A 24472-nucleotide genomic window follows, 5' to 3' on the forward strand; every position below is an offset into this window, starting at 1 on the left:
CAAAACTGCTACCAGACCTACAGAAACTGTGCCTTGCTTAGGAGCACTGCTCTGTGGAAAAAAAGTGTTGTTGTTTGTTTGTTTGTTTGCTTTTGCTATGCTTGCATAGGAACATCTGTGTTTTCATCAGGGAATGTGAAATATAAGCACAAAAGAGAATGGACTAAACAGCATTAAAGAACTAGAATCATGTTTGATGTGGCATTTAAGAGCAAAAAGGAGGCCAAACCACATGACTAGTATCTATAAAATGGGTTAAAACACTGAAATGAAAATAAAAGCTGACTGTAAGAAAGAAACCCTTGCATTTCGGCTCTGCATTTCCATGCCTGATGTGTCCCCTTTTCCTACCCTTCAAATTTACTGCTTGTTTAGAAAAGTGATGAAAAGCGGTATAGGGAGGTGAGCAGTGATAATACAATCATTTCTCTTTCAGTCTCTCTCTACCCTTGAAATCACTTCATTAGGAAGGCATTCCTATGTACAACAGAGACCCTCACTGCAAAGAATTCTGATGATTTCTAAAACCATTTCCCAGAGTTTTTCTTTTTTCCTTATAGTGTCACAATTGCTTTAACTGCTTAACAAAATAGTGCATGTGTCTATAGTAGAAAAATTCAGATCAAAGTTATATTTAGCAAGTGTACTGGACAAAAACACCCCTCCACATGCATGTACCTGCACACACATACACACATACACAGGCTGCTATAGAGAATTTTGGAGTTAAGTCTATATTTTTATGACACAGTAAGTCTTTATAAACATGAAACTATAAAGGAAAAAAAATTTTGGTTGACTTAACAATATAAAATGTTAAAGCTTTTACATAATGTAAAAGAGTGTTAAGCAAATTTTTAAAATCTACAATACACAGGGAAATAAGGATAATTCTGAAGTTATGATAGACAAGTTCAATTTTGATCATCTTAGTTTTTGACAAGATCTATCATTTCCTTGGGAAATATATGGCATCTCAACAGCTTTGCCAAATAAATGGCAGAACACATTAACTTTGGAAAATGGAGGAATGAGTATTATTCACGTTTAATTTCACTAGGATAATAGTGCAGGACCCAAGATTAGACGATCCCTATGCTTTGGAGAAGGCAATGGCACCCCACTCCAGCACTCTTGCCTGGAAAATCCCATGGATAAAGGAGCCTGGTAGGCTGCAGTCCATGGGGTCGCTCAGAGTCAGACACGACTGACGACTTCACTTTCACTTTTCACTTTCATGCATTGGAGAAGGAAATGGCAACCCACTCCAGTGTTCTTGCCTGCAGAATCCCGGGGATGGGGGAGCCTGGTGGGCTGCCGTCTATGGGGTCGCACAGAGTTGGACACGACTGAAGCGACTTTGCAGCAGCAGCAGCAGCGGCATGCTTTGATACTATGCCACCAGTGACTTGAAATGTTTCCCTATTTTGCAAAAAGAGCCTTGAATTTTATTTTCCAGTGGGCCCTGCAAATTACATACTTGCCCCACACTCACTGTCCTATAAAATCCCTATCTACAAAAGGACAAGCTTTGTGCTAAAGAAGAGTATCAAGATGCTTAAGAAATAGCTCTAGTCCTTCAAAGTATATAGCTTAAAAGTAGAGTTAAGTTTAGTAGTAAGGTTATAATATAGTAGAAATGAGGCTTCAGAGGAAGGGGAGGTTACTTCTCAGTAGAAACACCAGTATCTATGGAGAGGGAAGCTTCTAGTTAGTGAAGATATAAACAGTGGAGACATGAACATTGACTGTGGGGGAAAAGGCAACAGAGGCAGGAGGCTGTGTAAAAGCACAGGGTCTGCTTGAGCACCTGGAATCATTAGGTTTGCCCCAGGGCAAGAAGAAACCAGGCTGAAAACGCAGGGTGCCGCTGGCTGGGGCAGGACCTTAAATCCAGTTAATGAGGCTATAGCTAATTCAACAGAAACTGCCAGCCATTGAAAGGTTATAGAGGGAGCCAGCTGGTCACTGTCATAATTTAGGAAGATTAAAACCAGCCTGAGGCAACAGTGGTCATTGTGTCATCTCTCTGGACTCCCAGTCCAGTACTATGCATGCAAATGATGTGGACTTGATGTTTTACAGAGTGGCCAGATGCAAAGTGACATCAAAGTCAGGCCTAGCTCATTCATATTAAATCAGGTAAACTCCACTTGCTCTAAGATGATCAACAAGGAATGTTCACAAATCCTACAGAACCAACTTTTATGGCTTAAGGTTTGAATTGTCAAAATAGATGACAAATTTGAATAGCTCTGAGAATATTACAAAAATAAAAGTTTATCCAGGGTGAATTTCTCACTCACACACACACACACACACACACACACACACACACACACACACACGGAGCACGGAGGGATCTCCAATTTCCTGAAACTGTGCCTCTAAAAAGTTTTTGTTGGTGTCATGCAAGACAGCATTGCCACAATTCCATTTCCTTATGAAAACTTATGGAAGCTGAAGTCAGTGTGGTGAGTACCCAGCTCCTAGGTATGTGAGACAAACAGTGAGTTCTGTCCCACAAACAAGCATTTCACTGATTACCAATTGGGATCTTTCTGTTTCAGGGCTATGTCACAAGAAAATCAGTAACTTGCACTTTGGTAGAGGCTTACAGTGAATTTTCACTCTGTCTCCTTCCATCCCTCTCCATTCATATACACACATCTATATATCAATATACATATCAACATTTATCTATATGCATATTAATACAAGTGCCGTATCATGGGGCACTTGAATCATTTCCTTGTGAACTATACTAACATTTAAACAGAAACTCCCATTTCCACTTTTCCTAAGTGTTTCACTAAATCACACTGAGATAAAAAACTGACACCCTACCAACACAGTAATTTTTTTAACACATTATCACTTGACATATTTGAATTTTAGCAAGAATATAAAGAAAAATATGTGGAAATGAAAAATGTATGAACAGTTAATCAGAAACAAACCAAAAGAAATATCCAAGTATACAACTGCATTTAAGAAAATCCAATAAATATCCATTAAAACTTTTGTATTACAGATACAAAGTATGAATTTGATTTTTTTAGTTCAACTTAGGTCATTTATTTGCCAAAAATAAAAATATTAAATGAAAAGGCCAGTTTCACATTTTAGCTCTCAAAAATGAAAATGAAATCTTAATTGGTATTGCACCCCCATTTAGCTCACATACTCTATATATAACTACTTAAAGATGATTCTATTTTTAAAAGAAAAGTTGTACAAAATAACTACTTTCTGAAAAAAGGCAAAGTTATCAATATTATTTTTAATGATATAGGTTCTCTAAAATAAGCTTAGAGACAAATTAATTTCAATGAATACCAGTATATTCCTAAGAAATGAAAACTGGTGTTTCATTCTAATTCCCATGGTATATTGAGTTATTATGATAATATATAATATAAAGACAAGAAAAGCCTTTGATACTTCAGAACTGCAACATAAAATGAATTTAATTTTGGAAATTAAACTCAGGATTAAAGGATAATAAGTTGCTTCTTGGAACTTTTTCACCTTAGTCATCTGATCTTTAATATGTAACTTCATATAAGAGATGATTCAGTCTTATACTGTGGGTTGCTTGAGAAGAGTTACAATATATTAACTGATAAATAGAGATGACCTCAATATCCTTTTTTGTTCATGCAGATACTCACTTGTTTCTCTCCTCTATAACAGAATATTGAATGAAACTCTGAAGTTCTGACTTAAGCACATATCATGAAATTTGGCAGCAGAAATAGAAAGAAGCCAGTCTAAAATCTTGTACTTCCATAAATTAGCAGGCTAATAAGACGGAGATAAAGGCAAAAAGTGTTCCCTGGGCTGCATTTCAGGAAAAGGTTGAAAAGACAAGAAAACACTCTCAGGAGAAAAGAAAAGCCTCCTACCTTTTTAAAAATTCCATATACTCGGTATGCTTGATAAGTCCTGTCCTCATCATTATCGTCTGAAAACATTGTCGATCAATGGCCCAGAGTTTCACATTTACAAGAGCTGGGGAAAAAGAAAAAACAAATAGGGAAAAATTAGAGAACTTCAACAGTGAGCTATACTGTGTAAAAGTGATGAGTTATTCAGAGGAATGAAAGTGATTAACCTTCGTTTAAAGCTCATATCCTAATGCTGTTCTATTTAGTTAAGAAGACAAGTTCTTACAGACAAAATGTAGTTCATAATTTAACACTAGTATTACTATCTGTAAGGAAGGTTCCTGTCACTCAGGTTCTCAAGGGATGATAAGGTCTAAGTACACACGGGAAGTATTTAGTTATATACAAAGAAAACCATGTAAAGAGAGGTTCACAAGAAGTAACACTTGGTAATTAACCAGAATAGTGTTAATGACTCACATGACCATGTTTTAATTGTAAAAAATGCAGGTGTAAATTCAGGTTTAGGAGTTAATAGAAATGATAATTACAATTAAATTGTACCCTGTGTCCACAGTTACCATAAAAAACTATATTAGATATGTTTGTTGAATTTTAATTTCTGTTCTCCCATACCACTGGCTTTGACAATGATTAAGTACAGAAACTCAATACCACAGATAGATCACCTTTTGATCTAATAAGTACATGACTAAAAGACAAGTTTTAGAAAAAGACAGATGTTACAGTGTAAGAAAACAGAAATATTAAGATAAAACTTTCTTTTAAAAGAAGAGTATGCTAAAAATGTTGATAATTAAATCTGTGTGATGAGTATTTAACAGGCATATTTTACTATGCTCTCTATTTTTATTGATGTCTGCAAATTTTCATAATGGACTTCCCAGATAGCACTGCTGCTTCTGCTGCTACTAAGTCACTTCAGTTGTGTCCAACTCTGTGCGACCCCAAAGACGGCAGTCCACGAGGCTCCCCTATCCCTGGGATTCACCAGGCAAGAACACTGGAGTGGGTTGCCATTTCCTTCTCCAATGCATGAAAGTGAAAAGTGAAAGTGAAGTTGCTCAGTCGTGTCTGACTCTAATGGTAAAGAATCTGCCTGCCAGTGCAGGAGACGCAAGAGATGTGGTTCAATCCCTGGGTCAGAAGTCCCGCTGGAGTAGCCAATGTCAATTTACTCCAGTATTCTCGCCTGGAGAACCCCAAGGACAGAGGAGCCCCGCGGGCTACAGTTCATAGGGTCTCAAAGAGTCGGACACCACTCAAGCTACTTAGCATGCACGCATACATCGTACCCACAGAGTATAGGGTAGAGAAGGGCTGTGCACAGGTTTGCGCAAGACCAGTGAATGGGGCCAGGTTATAGTTCAATGAGGGAAATCCAGGTGGTGCAGTGGTAAAGAATCCACCTGCAGTACAGAAGATTTGAGTTTGATCCCTGGGTCAGGAAGATATCCAGGAGAAAGGAATGGCTACCCACTCCAGTATTCTTGCCTGGAGAATGCTATGGACAGAGGAGTCTGGAAGACTACAATCCATGGGGTCACAAAGAGTCAAACATAACTGAGCAACTGAGCACTCATAATTTAATGAATCAAACATAGAAATATGGATGAATGCAGTTCTCTTTTCTTCACAGTTCTCAGACCAAGCCCAGTGAATGCAACAGATCAAGGATTGGGGCAAGGAAGTGGAGAAAATGTTGGAATAAGTAGGCCATGTATGTGCCCTGAGGGAAGATGCTAGAAGTAACACAGAGAGGGAAAAGATGATAAAAGGATTATTGAGTAAATAGAATAAAACTTTATTTTTTTGAATTTTACCTAATTTTTCCTTGAACAATTATTTGAAGCTTAGAGAGAAAACATGACTTCTTCCTTAGCCAGTTCTTTATTGAAGAAAACAGATGTTCAATTAAGTAGGAAAAGAACAAGGGAGCACGGACTGGTGTGTACATGGCTCCATTCCAAATAGCCTTCAAAAATGAACCTTCATCAGAAAACAAAGCTCATCTCACAGATATTCTCCAGTTACATTCTAGTTCCTTCGGTTGAGTCCGGGCTCTTTTCCAGAACACCTGTTTACTTGAGATGAACCAAAGAGCTGGATAATAACCACCACAAGGGACTGAGAAAATCTTGACAAGATTCGTAAGAAGTAGAACTTTGAAAACCAACAGAAGTTGAACTAGGACAGAGATAGACAAAGGGCAGTCAAGTGGGGAAAGCACATAAACAAGAACACCATTAGGAATGAGTTTGGGCTCTGGGAGTCCAGTCAGAGAAAAAACAGACTGAAATGGCTCAGATTTCAACAGGGCTGCTACACAGTTTTGAGAGCAGGCTGATGCAGGGTCCTTGAAGCCAGGCAGAAGCAGCAAGGATTAATTTGATGAACAACAGGAAGCTAGCAGAGATCTTAAAAAGACAGAACAAAAGAACCACAATTTTAAAGGACACACCATGGGGAAATTAAAAAAAGTAACATGCTTACTAGAAAAAAAATAGTATTTTCTATATTCACCATCATTTTTAATGTTTCCCATGTATTTTGAGTATAAATACTCTTCCCTCCAAAGGATCAATTAGGATAACCAACAAATTGTGTTATTTTAAAAAACAGCAGCAATAAAAATAGCTTTACTATGATATGGGTTTTTTAAACACATCTCAAAGGCATGATCGGAAGCATAACGTTAGAATGAAATACAGCATAGATGCATCTTAAGGCTTTGCCCTACAGAAAGGTTTCATAATGCACACCCCTGGTAACAGTATATGAAGGCTTCTATTATAATCTCTGAAACCCAAAGACGAGATCATGGCGATAGCGGAGAAAGACTACTCTAGAAGGGACACACTGGATTCAGAAACACCTTAGTCAAGCAGAATACAGACCATCACTAGTGCCATCAAATATGGACTTTATGTACAAACCGTGGGACAGAGCGGTAATATGATGAAAGCTCAGCGTGAGGAAAATTGTTCTGATCATACATTGCGTGCCCAGATTCAGACCAGGAGTAATGAGCATGAGACAGAGGCCACAGTAACTCAGGAATGAAGTGAGGAGGGTCTAAGTGAATAAGACAACAATGGGAGTAACAGCCAAAAGCTTCGGTGGATGTGGGGGTGGGAGGGAAGCAGAGGGGTGTGTGTGTGTGTACTGAGTTACCTGCAGCATTATTAGTGTTAGTTCACACTTCCAAGTCCGTTTTCCATCTGTGGTCTCTCCTGATCAGCAACCTTTAGTCCTATGAAGTGCTATAGCTCTATCTATCTGTGTCACTCATCGGCACTTTACACGTTGCTAATTTTATCAATTATCTCTATGTCTATATTATGTTACCTCAAATAATAATGTACCATATTCCCTCATAGAAAAGTCCCTGTCTCGTTTCTTATAACCTCCCCCAACTCAAGAAACTTGCTTTTTATTTGATAACCACTGGGTATAATTGGTAATTAATATAGTTACATGAAATTCACCTGCAAAAAATATATATATATATATATATATATGTCTAGTCAAACTCTAAGATTACATTTAAATATCTAAACTGAATTTATTAGATATCATGATTCATGTGTTGAAAAATGATCTCTAAAAATAAGTTCACAGAATTCAGTATTTTTATCTTCTACTTCCATTTCCATGGGCTGTTGAACTGTCTAAAACCATGTTTCAGATATTTTGTATGATAATGAATATGGCTTGAGGAAATTGCAAGTTTTCCCATGACCTTGGCCAAGATGCCAACATCTTTTTATATGTAGCCAATATACACATTAGTGAGGTCAGCATTTTATACAGGTGGGCAAGCATGACTAACAATCACCTTGCTGTGTTGTCAGAAGCATGGTTATCCTGGAGCTGTGATTAGTATCTTGCTTCTTAAACAGCGTGTTGGAGTATAAGTCTGTTGCTTCCATAACTTGAAGAGAACGCTTTCTTAAAAACCCATTTACCTTTGATCTTAAGTGGTGTATTAATCTCTGTAGGGTGTATGCACTTCAGGAACAAAATTCCTGCGATTTTCACAACGACTGCTGTTGGTGAACAAAGAAGTCAGAGGAGCATAAAGCAGAAAAAAGGCCTGGCTGAAGGCATTTCCCTTTTCATTCAGTTATGTATCTAGAATGCTCTACTGAAACATTCGTCATTTTTTCTTCAGGTTGAGGCCAGATTGAACTATATGGAAAAGATACAAGTTACCTTTACCCTGATCTCTTAAGTGCATGAGTATACCAAGAATACCTTCAACAGAGGTAAAATTAGCATTTGTTTAGGAGGCACCAAAATTATAGAAGAATGAGACATAAAACTGTGCTGGACTATGAAACCACAAATCTGGTTTGGCTGAAATTCTCCTATCAAGGAATGTATCTGTTGCCAAATTCAAATTTTGGAAGAATTCTCAGAAAGCATGTGTGGGTACAGAACACATGACTCAAAGGTTTATTCTGCCCATATTTATTTCACACCAATTTAGCTGAAACTATTGCTGTATATGAGGGACAGAAAATAGGCTGACAATTCCTGCCCTCAAGAAACTCGTGGTCTAGTGCAGAGGCCAACAAACTATTATTCCTGCCAAATCTGGTCAATGATTAATTGCTTTCCTCGCTTAGGAAATTCCAAGAATGAATTTCCAAGGATTTTAGGAGCTCAATGCCAGAAAACAGATGAAGACCAAATATATATTTTTTATTACAAATCACAGTAGTACAGGAAGTTATCAGGTCTAGACGAGGCACTGAGGATGAGGTCCTCATGATGTGTTTAGTGCCCTTATAGAAAGAGTCTCTCTCCCCCAATGCACACGTCAGGATAACGCCACTTGAGGATATAACTGGGAAGAGATCTCACACCAAGAACCCCACTGTATTAGCTCCCTGATCTTGAACTCCACAACTCCTGTGAGTTCTGTGACATAAACTGTGAGCAAATTCATTGTTGTTTAAGGCAACCAGTCTGAGGTGATTGTTACAGAAGTTTGAATGGAGACACCTGGGGTCCATGGAGCCCGAAGGAGTTTGTGGAAGGAATGCAAGGGATTCGAGAATGTGAGGTGAGAAAACAACATCTTTACTTTTATTACGCTGTTACTGAAATTCAGCATATCTCTCCTAAGTGTAGGTGACATGACTTCCCTAGTGGTACAGCGGATAGGAGTCCACCTGCCAATGCAGGAGACACGGGTTTGATCCCTGATTGAAAAGATGCCATGTGCAATGGGCAACTAAGCTCACACACTGCAACTATTGAGCCCGCCCACTGCAATTACTGAAGCCCAGGTGCCTAGAGCCCGTGCTCTCCAACAATAGAAGCCACCAAAATGAGAAGCCTCTGCACTCAACGAAGATGAAGCCCTGCTCACTGCAACTAGAGAAAGCCTACGTGCAGCAAGGAAGACCCGGCACAACTGAAAAGGAAATAAATAATCTTAAAAAAATAGAGGCAACAAGTCACTTTACTGTAGAAAAATGGCTATTTTTATATCATCCTATATTTGTTGAGGATATCCTAAATATAATTTACATTCATCATTATTTTGAGATTATGGTAGTTAACTGGACCTCTGCTGCTAAGTCGCTTGAGTCGTGTCTGACTCTGTGCGACCCCAGAGACGGCAGCCCACGAGGCTCCCCCATCCCTGGGATTCTCCAGGCAAGAACACTGGAGTGGGTTGCCATTTCCTTCTCCAATGCATGAAAGTGAAAAGTGAAAGTGAAGTCGCTCAGTCGTGTCCAGCTCTTAGCGACCCCATGCAGCCCACCAGGCTCCTCTGTCCATGGGATTTTCCAGGCAAGAGTACTGGAGTGGGGTGCCATTGCCTTCACCGAACTAGACCTCTAGATCTTATGTTATTTTACCACAATTATTAAATGTTTTATCACTCTATTTCAATGTGAATGGTTCTATGCAATCCTGTGTGTTTTATGCTTTAATAATCACTTAGACGAGTCCATATGCTTCATCAGTGACAAATAGTCCATGGCATCCTTAAGATTAAGAGTCCCTGCCCTAAGTATCCTAGACAAAGAATTATCCCAGAAAAGCAGACAGGAAGCATGGTGAGGGAAGAGGTAATACTTAGCTGGTCTGCATGCATGCGTGCTAAGTCACTTCAGTTGTGTCCAATTCTATATGACTCTATAGGCTCCTCTGATTCTCCAGGCAAGAATTCTGGAGCACATTGCTATGCCCTCCTCCAGAGGAACCTTCCTGACCCAAGGATTAAACCCCTGTCTCTTATATTTCCTGCATTGGCAGGCAGGTTTTTTACCAGTAGTACCACCTGGGAAACCCAGGTCTACATCCACAGGGACATACAAATTGTCACAGATGGTGAAGAATCTGCCTGTAATACTGGAGACCCAAGTTTGATCCCTGGGTTGGAAAGATCCCCTAGAGAAGGGAATGGCTAACAACTCCAGTATTCTGGCCTAGAGAATTCCATGAAGAGAGGAACCTGGCGGGCTGTAGTCAATGGAGTAACAAAGAGTCAGACAGGACTAAGAGTCTAACACTTCCACTTTCTCAAACGAGACTTCTTCAGTAAACAGCCACTTCCCTAAGTTCCCAGACTATTTCAGTCCTCCCCCCAGGACTCCAGAGAGTTTCCTCAGCTCAGCCAATAAAGGGGTGAACACTGAGCACAGCATATCGATATTCGTATTCTCTTTACATGCTTCTTCTCTGCCTAGGATAGCACAAAGTTCAGTTCAGTTCAGTTGCTCAGTCATGTCCAACTCTGCAACCCCATGAATCGCAGCACGCCAGGCCTCCCTGTCCATCAACCCCCGGAGTTCACTCAGACTCACGTCCATCGAGTCAGTAACGCCATCCAGCCATCTCATCCTCTGTCGTCCCCTTCTCCTCCTGCCCCCAATCCCTCCCAGCATCAGAGTCTTTTCCAATGAGTCAACTCTTCGCATGAGGTGGTCAAAGTACTGGAGTTTCAGCTTTAGCATCATTCCTTCCAAAGAAATCCCAGGGTTGATCTCCTTCAGAATGGACTGGTTGGATCTCCTTGCAGTCCAAGGGACTCTCAAGAGTCTTCTCCAAAACCACAGTTCAAGAGCATCAATACTTTGGCGCTCAGCCTTCTTCACAGTCCAACTCTCACATCCATACATGACCACTGGAAAAACCATAGCCTTGACTAGATGGACTTAGTCAGCAAAGTAATGTCTCTGCTTTTGAATATACTATCTAGGTTGGTCATAACTTTTCTTCCAAGGAGCAAGCGTCTTTTAATTTCATGGCTGCAATCACCATTTGCAGTGATTTGGGAGTCCCAAAAATAAAGTCTGACACTGTTTCCACTGTCTCCCTAATTCCCATGAAGTGATGGGACTGGATGCCATGATCTTCGTTTTCTGAATGTTGAGATTTAAGCCAACTTTTTCACTCTCCTCTTTCACTTTCATCAAGAGGCTTTTTAGTTCCTCTTCACTTTCTGCCATAAGGGTGGTGTCATCTGCATATCTGAGGTTATTGAGATTTCTCCCTGCAATCTTGATTCCAGCTTGGGTTTCTTCCAGTCCAGTATTTCTCATGATGTGCTCTGCATAGAAGTTAAACAAGCAGGGTGACAATATACAGCCTTGACGTACTCCTTTTCCTATTTGAAATCAGTCTGTTGTTCCGTGTCCAGTTCTAACTGTTGCTTCCTGACCTGCATACAGATTTCTCAAGAGGCGGGTTAGGTGGTCTGGTATTCCCATCTCTTTCAGAATTTTCCAGTTTATTGTGATCCACACAGCCAAAGGCTTTGGCATAGTCCATAAAGCAGAAATAGATGTTTTTCTGGAACTCTCTTGCTTTTTCCATGATCCAGCAGATGTTGGAAATTTCATCTCTGGTTCCTCTGCCTTTTCTAAATCCAGCTTGAACATCAGGAAGTTCACCGTTCACGTATTGCTGAAGCCTGGCTTGGGGAATTTTGAGCATTACTTTACTAGCATGTGAGATGAGTGCAATTGTGCGGTAGTTTGAGCATTCTTTGGCATTGCCTTTCTTTGGGATTGGAATGAAAACTGACCTTTTCCAGTCCTGTGGCCACTGCTTCATTTTCCAAATATGCTGGCATATTGAGTGCAGCACTTTCACAGCATCATGTTTCAGGATTTGAAACAGCTCAACTGGAATGCCATCACCTCCACTAGCTTTGTTCTTAGTGATGCTTTCTAAGGTCCACTTGACTTCACATTCCAGGATGTCTGGCTCGAGATGAGTGATCACATTATCATGATTATCTGGGTTGTGAAGATCTTTTTTGTACAGTTCTTCTGTGTATTCTTGCCACCTCTTCTTAATATCTTCTGCTTCTGTTAGGTCCATACCATTTCTGTCCTTTATCGAGCCCATCTTTGCATGAAATGTTCCGTTGGTATCTCTATTTTTCTTGAAGAGATCTCTAGTCTTCCCCATTCTGTTGTTTTCCTCTATTTCTTTGCATTGATCACTCAAAAGAAGTAGCACAAAGTAGCGCTCATCAAGTATTTCTAAATTGAATTTTGTGTGTATGTCAAACATTTTGTCCAAATAAAATCTATTTCTGTACTTCACTGGAAAAATTATTGTAGACCGTGATAATCTCCATCAGAAAAGAACCGGTTTTTCAACTTGAGCTTTTCAAAGTGACATTTCTTGGCAGCAAAACACAAGTTGAGTTTTCTGACAAGGGTTTCAGAGTAATCTGTTCTTCCGCAAGTCTTACCGTTCTCCAGAGAACATTCTCAGATAATAGGTGGGTCTCATCTATGTTTCTGCTGATCTAAACTTTGAATGAGCTAGAATCTTTGGAGGGTTTAATGTGTGCGGAAGAACAAGAAAGATGTCCTTCAGTTCATTTCAGTTCAGTCGCTCAGTCATGTCTGACTCTTTGTGACCCCATGAATCGCAGCACGCCAGGCCTCCCGGAGTTCTATTTCACCTTCAACATTAAAAGAGCACCAGCTCATACCATAAGGTACTTTACTGTATGCTCCAGAAATCCCAGAAACTTTATTTTTATACCCTACCCTACCCCCATTTTCTTGAAGCTTGAATCACTCAGATACTTAGCGCTACAGAATCAGCTTAGAAGAGACCTTGAGGGCGTCCATGAAGCCCACAACTGTTTCCCAACATTATTAAGACATATGTTTGCCTAAAGCCAATTCCAACTGCTGGAATGTTCTAGGACAAATGCTTCATAATCAGAACAGGCCATTTGCTGTTTACAATGCATCTGGAAAGTGCTGATACCTCCACTGTGCAGACTGCCTCATTGTTAGTATGGGAGTTATATTCTAAACATTCTTGCCTTGAAAAGTTATCTCTTTAATGATACATATTCTATAAAGATGGTGGATTATAAAATTGGACATTGAAGATAAGGATAATCATTACTATAAACTTAATAATAGAAAAATCACTTATCAGTGTTGTCATGATTTTGATATACTTGAAACGATGTGGTACAGTGAGCTGTCCTTTAATGAAAGCAAAAGAAATGAAATAGATTTGTTTTTTTTTTTCCCCTCTAAATTCTGCTCAACATTGCTTCCCTGGTGGCTCAGAGGTTAAAGCATCTGCCTGCAGTGCGGGAGACCCGGGTTTGATCCCTGGGTCAGGAAGATCCCCTGGAGAAGGAAATGGCAACCCACTCCAGTATTCTTGCCTGGAGAATCCCATGGAGAGAGGAGCCTGGTATGCTACAGTCCACGGGGTCGCAGAGTCGGACACAACTGAGCGAGTTCACTTTCACTTTCCTCTATACCTTGACCAATGCAACTGGTAAGGCCAAATGATAAACTTTTTGAAAATACTATGACATTAACTAACGTAATAATTTTAAAAAGTTATTCACTTTCAAATACAGAAAAAATTACAAAAAACAAACAAAAAACCCCACAAAAGTTAAGGCTACTTAAATGACCAAATGGATGATGATTTTAGAATATAAAAATATTAAGGAGCACTATTTTGGTAACATAATTCAGCATTTATTACATGATATAAGAACTTCATGTCTTATATCTACCCTGTATTAATCCTACGAAGTATTCTTGTCCCTTTTCTATCAATATGGAAACTGCGTCTCAGAGAGGCTAAGTTATTGCCCAGGTCACACATATAATAAGAGTCAGTTTCCTTCTGACTCCAAAGCCTACTTTCTTTTCACTATCACATATTTCTGAAACTGGACTAAGAATACCTGCTTTCCTCATCCTATTCTTCTGACCCACTTTATCACCCTGTGTGTGTGTGTGAGTTGCTCAGTCCTCATCGCTAAATATCATAGGAGCAAAGAGAAACATAAACTTGACTTCAATAATGGAGGTGGGGAAGATTTCTTGAAATTAAAACTGAAATGGGCTGCATACTTTACCCAAGTTTTAATATAAGGGAGCCTTCCTCAAAAGTAGTTTGCATCTGAGGCAGGCTCCTTGTGACTGACATCTACTATACTTCCGCTGGCTCTCAACACCATGTCATGCCTAGCACAACCCCTTCCCTCACCTCCAGAGTTACTAGAACTACCTTCTGTCTTTAGGTGGCCTTCTGTGAAAAAGCTCAAGAAGTACTGTGCTTCACTCTACAAGCTCCAACTGTTTATGCACAGTGAGTCCCAGTGGTGTCAAAGAGTCACCTTTGAAATTAAAACCGTGTGAACCATCCTGAGTCCAGCTGACAGCAGCCATCAAGGGCAGCAGAGACAAATATATGTGAGGCCAAGTGTGCCAGAGCAAATTCAATTAATGCAGAACTCTAACCACATCTCCCTTCTTGTTGGCCAAAGCCCACAAACACTAAAAACTAAGTGCTAATTAGTAACAGCGTCTGAGGATACAAAACCTGGCCGTGGAAGCAGGTGATTCCCTAGGTGTCCCCATCTTTCTCCTGGAAGTTCTTGTTTAGAAAACCAGTGTACTGTTGTAAACGTCTATGAAACCAAAGTGCAATTATTTAGAAACCTGTAGACACTTAGCTCTGTATAAAGCTTATAGTTGGGGCGGGGGCTGGTGGGTGGAGGGAGGGGTATAAGAATGAATAAACAAGCAAACCAATCAACCTCAGGTCATCTGAAACAACCCTGATATGAAGCACAGTGTCAAGCATATTAGCACAAAGAGAAGGAAGAAAGGGGGAATAAGCCTTTAGGAAATAAGAGGATTTCTCTGTAACTCAGATACAAATTAGGGAACAAGAGAGAAAGGAGGAGCCAAAAGACCTCCAGAGAACAATAGTCATGAAGACAAAAGTACTGAGTCCTGTCTAACAAAGAACAATAAAAATCACATTATCACTTCGTGAACTACTACAAAGAAGGACTGTTAAAGCGATAAGCTACTCCAAGACAGTCTTGCAAGACTGATCTTCATAAAATACTATTCTAATCCTGTTCTTCTGCCCACAACATTGTCAATGGCTCCCCACTGCCAATAAACAAACCAAAACCTATTCATTTTTGCATTTTATCTACAAAGTACCATTCAAGCTTCATCGCTCACAATTCTTGATACAGACCTTTTATTTTGCCCAATAATTCTACTGTCAAGTTTCCAAATCTACCCTTCCATTCTCTGCCTTCTAGTCTTTGCTCTTATTATTTTTCTCTAATCATGACAATTCTAGTAGTCTTTCAAGAGTCAATTTAAAGACCACTTTCTCCATGAAGACTTTCCAGTTCACCCCAGCTAGAATTTCTCTGTTTTTCTACAAACTTCTGATTGTGTCTGCTGTGTGGTTTTTATCACTGTGACTTGCATCATAGTTATTCATGGACCTGAATGATGTATCAGCACGATACATGGTTCACCATGAGTAGTGTGACACCTCACAGAATTCAATAAATGTTTTAGGGTAAATACGTTACTAGATCACCAGGGGAAAACTATCTACAAATAAAAATAAAGAAACTGAGGATGCTCACTCTGGATAAGAGAAAGGGAAAACTCATTAACTGTCCTAAAAGATTCGATGGGTTTATTAGCCTTTAAGTGAATTCAATAAAGCTGCTTATATTCAATAAAGCTGTTTATAGTGGCCTTAAGAGCCAGCCTGAAACCAAAAGTTGGGGGATACTTATAACAAACATCCTTCAGACATTGACTGAGACCTTACTACTTGCCAAGAACTGTACTGGGCACTGGTGGTACAAAGATACAGATACAGACCTTGTTCTCAAGTACCTTCTTGGTGCCCAAAGTTAACTTTCTTTAGTTTCCTCTTTGTTTATACATTCACTTGTTTATTATCCCATCTTGTGATAATAGCCTTAATTATTCTATCTCAAGCAAAATTTGAATCAATCTACTCCATAATGCTTCTGGTGAATTAAGAGGCAGTTCCTTTTGACTTGTCAAGAATAGAACTAAGCCAGTAATTAGAACTGACAGGGCTGATGATCAGACTCAATGTAAAGACAAAGAGAACACAGCAATGGCTAACGTGTCCTAAGCTATTTCTCATCACAGGAAATGCTCCAGTAGACCACCTGATAAAATAGAGGAAGAATTCTCTATCAGGTGGGAAACTGAACTGGATCACCTCAAAGGAATAACTGAACTGCAAGATTTTATAGTAGATAACAGATCAATGCAGAGAGCAGAGTCAGAACTGCTGGTAGGGTAAGGTGAAGTCGCTCAGTCGTGTCCGACTCTTTGCGACCCCGTGGACTATAACCTACTAGGCTTCTCCGTCCATGGGATTCTCCAGGCAAGAATACTGGAATGGATTGCCATTTCCTTCTTCAGGGGATATTCCCAACCCAGGGATCGAACCCGGGTCTCCCACAACGGAAGCAGACGCTTTAACCTCTGAGCCACCAGGGAAGCCCCTGCGTTGGTCAAAAAGCTTGAAAAAACTTGAATGAATGAATGAATGAATGAATACATTAAATTATAGTTACTTTGAAGTAACATACTCCTGTAAGGGGCATTGTACACAAGGATGATGGTTTAGTGACAGGTCTTATGCCAGACAGTCAAATATCTAGAAAAACGTGATGTCCTTTGTTGATGTTAATGAAGGAAATGTTGTTTCAGGCAATCCTTTCTGCACAAATTGAAAATCTCAGGAATAGAAAACTAGAGGCATGAAACAGCATTCTACAACATGTGAGTCCATAATCTGGCCTGTGTATCTTCTACACAGGGACTGTGTGGCCTTGGGCAAGTAATTTGAGCTTCCATCAGTCTATTTAGAAAACTGAGATAATAATGGATGCCTCATGAAATTCTTCTCAGGTATCGATGAAATAACTCATGATACTTAGCGTGGTAACTGTTGCCTAGCACGTTCTTCACGCAAGGATGCCCTTTAATGATGTTTCCATCTTTTAAACATGCAGAAAACAAACATCAGCTTGTAGGCTACAGACAGTGAATTCTGAGTTTTTAAAAGAACAAAAAACAAATTTAGAGCAGTCATGAAGTTGGCTTACTGCCTCAGAATAATAAACAGAAACATCACTTGGTGAATTGCATACAGGTTTAGGAAAGCTTAAAGGTCAAGCAGGAAATTATGATAAAGACTCAGTGTGTTAATAGGATAAGATGAGATGCTGGCTTTCAACAACATAGAGCTTTTTGAGGGTAAAAAGTGTGTCTTGTTCATCTTTTCAGTCCCCAGAGCAGGGTGTCTGCAGTTACTGGTACTTAGAAAAGGACCAACACATGTTTGCTGACTGAGTAACTCATACATATTCCTGTCGGGAACTTTTAGGCATAAGTATCTCCCTACTCTTCATTTCTCTGGATGGCCCTTAATTCTATTATAAATGGGCCTCATATAATTTAGCTGAATCCAAATCTTGGAAAAATTCTAGAATTAAAAACAATCCAACAGATGGCATACAATCCTTTAGAAAAATAACCAGAGGTAGGGTAGCCATTCCACCTCAATGAGATTTATTTTCAATAGGCTCTGCAATACATACAGTCCCCAGAACATGAGTGAGGCCCCAAACATGACACATTTTGGACTTCAATCATAAACTTCAATTTCTGGCAAGTTCCTGAGATGGTTTTGCTGGCAGCTTCTGTTATGGTGACACCATTTCCTGCAGGTTTGCACATTTTGAACAGTGTGCCCAATTCAAAAATATCCGTTTGGTAAATGTCACTGCACATCTGTGCATAACAACAGATTTTGTCTCAAATCTCATTAAGGAAATGGATATTACATCTGTAAGTCCTCTTGTCAGTTGACTGGGCTGCATCCCTAAACACTGCACCAACATGTTGAAAACGTATGTTTCCAAATTTGCTGAAATTCAAACAAACATCTTTACAAAGTCATACTAATAACTTTTCTTCGCAAGTTGAATTACACAACTTCAACTCAGAAACGTTACTAAAATTTTGTCTCCCAAAGGAAGGGTTTCCTTTTTCCTAGCCAGTTCTTACAGTATACTGTTTCTTTTTCTGCAAATGTGTCTATATGCCAGAAGGTATATATTTGATGTACCCTTAATTAATCTTATTTCTCGAGGGGCAAAAAAGCAGCATTGAGGTTAGATGTCTATTAACCCCCTGCTGTATCTCCCTGAGAAACTCGGAGATGTGCTTTAGAAGTCGCCATCTCTATTGCGCACCTCTACATCACCTTAGTTTACTGCCACCTTAAGGCTAGACTCAACAGCCATGAATTATGATCCCTTTCAAGCTCTCACATAAATATGAAAACCAATGCTTCTGTCTTGGCCCCATTAAGGAAGTATATGACCCAGGTGGTTAAAAGAACCAGCTGTAATACTACTTCACATTTATTTTCTAGGCACTAGTAGGCTTTGAAATAGAAGTGTTGCTTTCTGGACTATCTCTTCTTTAGTAAATTATATGTAATTCTCTATGTTTGGCAGAAGTCTGGGGAAAAAAGAATCATCAGGAAAGGGAGCTCTCTAGCCATCTCCTCTGCTGGCAGATGAAGAAGACAACATCAAGAAATGTCAAGTGAGCTCAGCTGTTTTACATTTTCCGAAGTGTCTACTTTTGGCAAACTACGAGAATGCCATTTTCCTTCTTGTGATTTCACTTGTGTGGAAGACACACAGTGTTGCAATGAAAACTGACCATTCAACAATTAGAAAAATGAGTTTTAATTGACCTGAAAGACAGAGGCTGGCTGTGCTAGGATACAAAATAGAAACAAAGTTTTGTTCTGTTTTTACAGATGAAAGAAACAGTATCTTCTATTTAGAACAGGTCACTGGTTTCTGCCAGAGGGGAAAAAAAATCTAGAAAACAGGATTCTCCGCTTAAACATATCAAATATATCCACTTCTCTTACATCAAGCATCATATTCACACAACAGCACCAATTGTGAAGACACAAAGGTGATATTCAGAAAGAAAACTAGACCTAATGATTTGCCTTTGGTCAGCACAGTTGTGTCGACTCTTTCAGCAAATAGTGGTGGACCCAGCAGAGGGTGTCATTTGCTTACACCACTGAAGGATATATATTTGCTGAGGAGGTGGAGACTGGTGCACCTACATCTAGCAGAGTTGCTTCTTAACTCAGCCTGAGCATGGCTGAGGCTTCTAAGGATGTGTTATTGAGGCTGATCCAGCGGAGTCTCTTCCTTGGAGAATCACCATGCTGAGGAATTCAATCCTAGGGTCCCATCCCTTCCCATTCTTCACTCTCTGACCCCCCTTTCTGAGTAAATGATCAATCAAATTACATTTTTGCTTAAGCCACACCGAGTCTGATCTCTAGAGCCCCAGAAGGAGCCCTACATGCCTTGAAAGTGAAAGTGAAGTCGCTCAGTCGTGTCCGACTCTTTGTGATCCCGTGGACTGTAGCCCACCAGGCTCCTCTGTCCATGGGATTGCTAATTCTGGCATAGTCACTGCATAGAATAGAAAAGAGATTATGCTTCAAAATCTTTAAGCCACTTCAATAGAAGTGTATAGTTTTTAGGGTTTTCACATAAATAATTCTAATTTTTGAAATGATACTTAAATAAAACTATTTATAATGATTCCATTGTGTCAGTAGGAAAAACCACACACACAAAAAGGTAGAGTGATTAAGTGACTTTATAAATAATTATTCAGCTATACAATGACAGCTACAGAGTTCATTTCCCCAAATTCCTTCAAAAGCATTATCAATTCGTACGTTGCAGTTTTAACCAAAATGACCAAAACCATTCACATCAATATAGTACTCTTGTACTATACAATCAAATTACATTTTCCAAATTATAAATTTGGACTGCATGACCTCTATACAAAGTAGATTTTTTCAAAGATAAGTTGTCCAATAATAACTGACACATTTCTGGAAATCTTAAGCATTCTAGTTGATCTAATTCTTGGAAGCTATTTATGAGACATAAGGAGTCTCAAGACACAGCTGAATCATTACAAAGCACTGAAACATAAACGGGAAAAAGGGGAAGTGCTAAAGTCATAAATACTAAAGTCATATGAGCTTGAATACGGTAAGTTAGTTGTTCCACAGAAAAATATTTAGGAAATTCTAACTGGTAGCAAACAATATTCACACATCATCTATCTTCTGGAAGCTTACAATGGTTCAGTGGAAAAGGGAACAGTGAACAAAGCAGTATCGATACGGTGCGCTGAGTGGTAGGGTCACCTGGCAGGTTCACAAGGTCTGGAGAAAGCATCTATAAGGAGCATCTAATCCAGCCCTAGGGGTAAGGAGAGATTTCCCGGGGTGGGGGGCGGGGGCGGTGGGGTGGGGTGGGAAGTGTTTCTGGTGAGACCAGGAAGAGGACAAAAAAGGAAGACTTCGCCAAATTCCTGATGTTAATAAAGCCAGCAAAACCTCACTTTACAACTATATATATATATATATATAAAAATCCTATTTCTTTTTTCCCTTTCATTCCACTCCATCTTCTACACAGACACTCTTTATTCAGCTCAAAGACATAAACTCCTAAAACACAGGCAAGGCATCTCTACCCGCTCACTACTCAGTTCAGAGATAAGAAATCCACCTGCTTAAACTGCTGTGCTGCCATATTTTATAGACTCCAGCCATGACTTCAGCAGATCCTAGCCAAAATGAATGAAACATTAACAAATTCTCCACCTTCTGACTTGATTAGTACCATTCACTTCATTCTTAAACTTAAGATTTCTAAAAATTACCCCATGCATCCTGACAATATTGTCAGTTATGGATTTCTGGGGATTTCAAATCTATAATCTTCAGTATAACTAATACCACCTACTTTAAGGATGTAATGAACCACAAGAAACAGAGGCAATACAGCTCAAACTCCTTAACCCAGATGCTACAATTCAACCACAGATACATCATTACTGTTAGGATAAATCAAAGTTAACATCTTACACTAACTACTGGTCTGTTCATCTATACTGGCTGATTGAAATCTCCCCCAGCCACTGACAAAAGTAGCTAATACATACTTTCTCAACCACATGATGTCTTTATCAATTTGGCTTTATGCGTTTAAATACGGCATAATTATGTTATGTCTGTTCAAACACAAACCTGCGTCAGACATGGTACAGGGCTGACAGCAGTCTTGCTGGGGCACAGATGGATCTAAAATGCAGAATGAGGGACTGGGAGATAATCAGCGTAACCAGCCTCAGTCTTCATTGCTCCTTGCATCTTGTTTCTGCTTAGCACTGCAAAATGAATCTACTGACAAACTTGGAATCTTCATTGTAAGTCAGTAATAAAATAGACAGAAAGTGATTTGATACAAGTTGCATTTAAGTAGAAAGCCAGGAAGATACTTTAGTATATAAATTTGACCCTTTCAATTTTCTTTGTTGGCTCTTTCAGCTTCCCTTGGCCAGTTTTTTAATGCATTTTTTCCCTTTTGTTATTTTCCAATCAGGAAAACAATGGTAAAGAGGAACAAAACCTGTCAGGGTAGAAGTGGAAAGATGAGTATGGAAAGGACTAACAGGGAACGAAAGATCAGAATTTATACTAAAAAATACCACTGTTTTTCCTCCTCTCATTGCAGGTACTGTTTATCATTCACCTGTTGTCATCCATTTGTAAGGGCATTAATGAAAAATACCAAGAAGAAATAAAGGAGGTATTTCGGATGAGGATTTGACATGATTCCAAATGTTCTTTATATATAAATAATCGAATCACATTTTTATGGCTAAAGAAGGAAGAAGGAAATAACAACCCCAGTGAGCAACTTGGATTCTAAAAGATGAGAAGAGCATTTATTTTAATTAGTCATGGTCTTTACACTAACTGCTCTCCTGTCACAAGTAAGCCTTTTTCCATCAATACAATGCTTCTCTTTTCAATAATAAAAAGTGAGATGAGAGGCAACAAAACAAAACAATGTAATTTTTTATCCCACAAGCTGTGACCATTTTTAAAGCTAAATTAAAGGCAGCCTAACTGACGCTAATGAAACTATACAGTCAGATCGAGACTTAGGATATTGTTCCTTATTTCATCAGGGAAGGAAGTTCAATACTGAAATTGTATGGCCAGGTACATGCCTGAATTAAGCATGCAGAATAAGGTAGCTTACTTCAAGTAGGTAAGTTAGACAACCGTCCCCCCATAATCTATTACAAGCTCTGGTGTTCAGACAGGGTACATTGAGGCTGCTCCAATAATCTGCAAAATGACTATCACTTCAGGATTTAAGATTTAAAAACACATCCCCATTACTCTAGAAATGTCTCATGATTGAAACCATTTTTTCTTCCTGACAGGTGTAAGGTGTTTTGCTTTTTTTAACTTTGGAAAAGAAGATCAACCTATGTTTGCAATTTTAAAACACCAGAGCCCACAGCAGCTGATGCTGAATAGTTAATGGTAAAGCCACACACACAGCTGCAACTAAGTACTAGGGAGGAAACAGCATTCCAGGGTCATTTCCAAGAAGGCTATTCATCTCTACACCAGACACAATGAATGGCGTTACCAGGCAGGGAGAGAAGGCTGAGTCCAAGGACAGCATCCTGCATGAACAGCATGCGTGCCATCTTAAATAGGCCTCAACCAGGAGACCCTGCAGGCAGCCAAGGGAATGACTGCTGTGGAGACCCGAGTCAGAAGGCTGTCCAAGGGTAGCCTCAGCCAGAGCGGAGGAGAAACACACCAGACAACCGAGCAAAAGCAGGCCTTTCACAAGCAGTGGTAAAAGTGGCAGTCACTTATAATGAAATGGCAAAAGGGATGGAGAAAGAGGTAAACAAGAGGACAAAGGGGCAGATGCCAGAGCCAACACTTTCCAAAGAATTAGCCACACTGGAAAAGTGGCTAATTCAGCCGCCTTATTCGTATGCAAGAAGTATATTCCCATTTTCAGGACAGTGGCTTGTTTTCCATGACACTAAAGTCCACATCGTAGATTTTTCTACACACTCGTTTTCCAAACAAAGGAACTTTACCTTTAAAGGAAGGGTCTACAGCAAAGTAGGCTTTCCTGGTGACTCAGTGGTCGAGGATCCGCTTGCCAGAGCAGGAGACACAGGTTTGCTCCCTGGGTTAGGCAGATCCCTGGAGTAGGAAATGGCAACCCACTCCAGTATTCTTGCCTGGGAAATCCCATGGACAAAGGAGCCTGACAGGCTACAATCCAGGGATTCGTTAAAGAGTCAGACATGATTTACTGACTAAACAACTGCAGCAAAGTATAACCCACAAAGTCACTGCAATCATGCACTATCTTGGAAGAACTAAGGCGCTGTTCTCAAACTTGAGAAACACTAAAGCACCTGGAGAGTTTTCAAAATAGGTTTCTGGGCTCCACCCTCAACAGATACTGGTTAGACCCCAAGGATTTACACAATAATTACCATGTGGTGCTGATGGATGCTGCTGGTCAGGGCACCACCGCTTAAGAACTACTGGTCTAAGAATAAGTGATGAGCACATATAATTTTATGCCTAGACTTACAACTAAACAAACAGAATGTGGTGGTTTAGTTGCTTACATCGTGTCCGACTCTTGTGGCCCCATGGACTGAACAGAATAGCTTACTTGCCGGGAGCCAGCGTGAGAATTCCACCCGTGACAAGGTCATGTGGCAGAGCTCTGATGGCAAGGCTAATCAGACCTCAGGTTTTCCCCCTGGAATTTCCTGAGCATCCACCCCCCAAAAATAAGAATCTGCCTGCTTTTCCACTCTTCTAATATTCTCTGGAAAAAGTCAACTCAGGGCTTTAGTCTTCTGCATTTGAAAGGGATGTTTCAGTTAAACCCCCTCTGATAACTCTCTAGCTTGCCTAACAGGTTCCCCCAGACCTCTTACAGCTTGTGAATTGCTTACAGCCCCCCAACTGCTAGAGGCACAATGCTTAAAAGCATCTTAAAGATACAGAGCCTTTTCTAAAGAGTTAAAAATTATATTGGTAGAGGGTTTTCACTGTTGACTCAATGACTGCTGCCAGGGCTCCATATTCTTTATCTTTTAGGCACCTGGAAGGATGTTACTCAATGTAAACGGGATATGGAAAAAGATATACAGTAGTTTTGATGTTAGCAACACTAGACTTTTGAGTTAATTACTTTTCTCTTTGTTATATATCACTGCACTCCTCTTGTGTCCTTGCTATGTAAGAAT

General features: G+C 39.7%; 1 protein-coding gene across 2 annotated transcripts in view; it reads right to left on the minus strand.

The window, feature by feature from the left end:
- The window catches only part of PRKG1 (protein kinase cGMP-dependent 1), a 1303224-nt gene that overhangs the window by 501842 nt on the left and 776910 nt on the right, over positions 1-24472 (minus strand). For both annotated transcript variants that reach the window (XM_069567846.1, XM_069567847.1), the window contains one exon: positions 3909-4014. In XM_069567846.1, coding sequence (XP_069423947.1) covers positions 3909-4014 — 106 coding nt within the window. The remainder of the gene's footprint in view (positions 1-3908; positions 4015-24472) is intronic.

The sequence above is a fragment of the Ovis canadensis genome, chromosome 22 (genome assembly GCF_042477335.2).
Source record: "Ovis canadensis isolate MfBH-ARS-UI-01 breed Bighorn chromosome 22, ARS-UI_OviCan_v2, whole genome shotgun sequence".
Classification (NCBI taxonomy): Eukaryota; Metazoa; Chordata; class Mammalia; order Artiodactyla; family Bovidae; genus Ovis; species Ovis canadensis.